This window comes from Capsicum annuum, chromosome 1, assembly GCF_002878395.1.
Source record: "Capsicum annuum cultivar UCD-10X-F1 chromosome 1, UCD10Xv1.1, whole genome shotgun sequence".
NCBI lineage: Eukaryota > Viridiplantae > Streptophyta > Magnoliopsida > Solanales > Solanaceae > Capsicum > Capsicum annuum.
In genome coordinates this window covers 20,334,889-20,337,060 of record NC_061111.1, presented here as the reverse complement: position 1 = coordinate 20,337,060, position 2,172 = coordinate 20,334,889, and the positions used below count along the sequence as shown (strand labels likewise).

The window sequence follows — 2,172 nt, the reverse complement described above, 5'->3', positions numbered from 1 at the left end:
ATTCGGATGCATAAGGCAGTAGATAACGACTTTAAATACTTGTTTATTGTATTGCGTCCGATGATTAGGGGTTTTGAATTTTGAAGACCTGTTGTTGTTGTTGATGGGGCACATTTAAGCGATCTATATGAAGGAACATTTGTATCGACAAGCACATTAAATGGTGCAGGTATTGTGCGTTTAATTTTTTTTTGTGTTGTACTTTTTTTTTGTTTTTTTATTTACTATGTATTATTTTATCTTATACATTATTAAATTTTTGTGCAGGTAAATTCTTGTGCAGGTAATTTTTTGTTATTTACTATATTTTTTAAAAAATGATTGACTTTTTAAATTTATATGTAGGTTGTATTCTTCCATTAGCTTACGGTGTTGTTGATTCGGAGAATGACAACGCGTGGATTTGATTTTTTCAAAAGTTTAGAGAGACATTTGGTGAAAGAGACAACATGTGTGTTGTTTCAGACAGAAATGAAAGTATCATAAAAGGTGTAAGCATTGTTTATCCTAAGGTCGCTCATCTAGCATGTATATGACATTTATGGAAAAACGTTTGCACCCATTTTAGGAAAAGCAAAGATAGACTTAGTGACCTTTATTATTCCATGGCTAAATCTTATAAAAAAAGAAGATTTTAAATATATTATGTCAAAAGTTGCTAAGGTTGATCAAAGAGTTAAGGAATATTCGGAGGAAGCTGGGTATGAAAAATGAGCTAGGTGTCAGTCACCAGTAAATAGAGGTAGAATGATGACTTCAAATATAGCCGAATGTATTAATGGTTGTTTGGTTGAGGCTAGAAAACTTCCTATTCTAGGTTTCCTAGAAGAAGTTAGAATCTTATTTGCTGCATGGAATTGTAAGAACAACGACATTGCATCGTACACAAATACAACTCTTGACCGAAGATTTGAAGAAATTCTAACTCATAATGGTGTTAAAGCTTTGCGGATGACGGTATGTCTTAAAATAATTATAGAACAGAAACTTTGTTTTACATTAAGTGTATATTAATATTTTTGCATCTGAAACATGTTATGCCTTTTGGTAACAGGTTAAACCAGCAGAGAGTTATCTTTATTGTGTTTATGATTCGGGACAGAGATACATTGTAGATATTGAGCGTGGCACGTGCAATTGTGGTCGATATCGAATTGATGAAATACCTTGTCCACATGAAATTGCCGTATTAAAAAGTAAAAATATTGATGTAAAGGATTATGGTCGTTATTGCGCTGAATTGTATAGGCCACAAACCATAGTGAAGACATATGAACTCCCGATAGTTCCAGTGCCAGACAAGAAGGATTTGAATGTTCCATGTTTTGTTGATGATGAAGAAGTTTTTCCACTCAAATATCGAAGACCTCCTGGAAGGTCGAAAAAAGGAAGACATCTGAAATCTAGTGAATCATTGTCTCCAAATTCAAACTGCTGCAGTAAATGCGAAAGAGCCGGTCACAATCGTAGGACTTGTGGTTTCTTTCCAAAGGAATCATGATAAAGATAATATTTTTTTCTACATGTTGATGGTTTGTTCGTTTTTAGTAGTATAATCGGTTTAATTAGATTTCTTTGGAATGCTGGAACAATTAATTTTAAGTTTTTTGGTTGCTATTTGAGTTTCACTTGTTCATTTAATATTTAATAGTATTTGAACAGATTGTATAATTTTTTGTTTATCATATTTCATAACCATATTACTATACTTTCCAACTGATTGGTATATGTGTTATGTTGACCGGAAAATATAACATTCGCTTAAAAAATAGTTGAAACATAATCTGTATGAACTGTTATACGTTAGTATTTACTGAGTAAGAAATGTATGATTTAGCATTATACGTTGTGTTGGTGTATTATCTTTCACAGGAAAAAATGTCATTCTATTCAATATTAATTGTTACACGTTATACGTTTATATCAAAAATGGTTTTGTTCATTTAAGAATGTATAAATTGGATTATACAGTTGTATCATTGTATGAAATTGTGTAATAATTTATAAAAGTGATTCTGGTAAACTATGTTTGAAAATTTTGTTTAAGAAAATATAAAGTGTGACAACAGGATACTATATGTAATGTGTAACATATATTTAACGTATTAATAATTAGTGTAAGGTAGTTTTACCTGAAAAGAAAATTTACGTTACAGTAAAAATATTATGTGT

The 2,172-nt window shown here is 30.7% G+C and overlaps 1 protein-coding gene across 1 annotated transcript; it reads left to right on the top strand.

Moving 5' to 3' along the window:
- Positions 1-750: 750 nt before the first annotated feature.
- LOC107868076 lies at positions 751-1,501 on the top strand. The gene is made up of 2 exons (XM_016714677.2): positions 751-957; positions 1,055-1,501. Exons 1-2 carry the CDS (start codon positions 751-753, stop codon positions 1,499-1,501), a joined length of 654 nt encoding a protein of 217 aa, XP_016570163.1.
- The last annotated feature ends 671 nt before the right edge of the window (positions 1,502-2,172 follow it).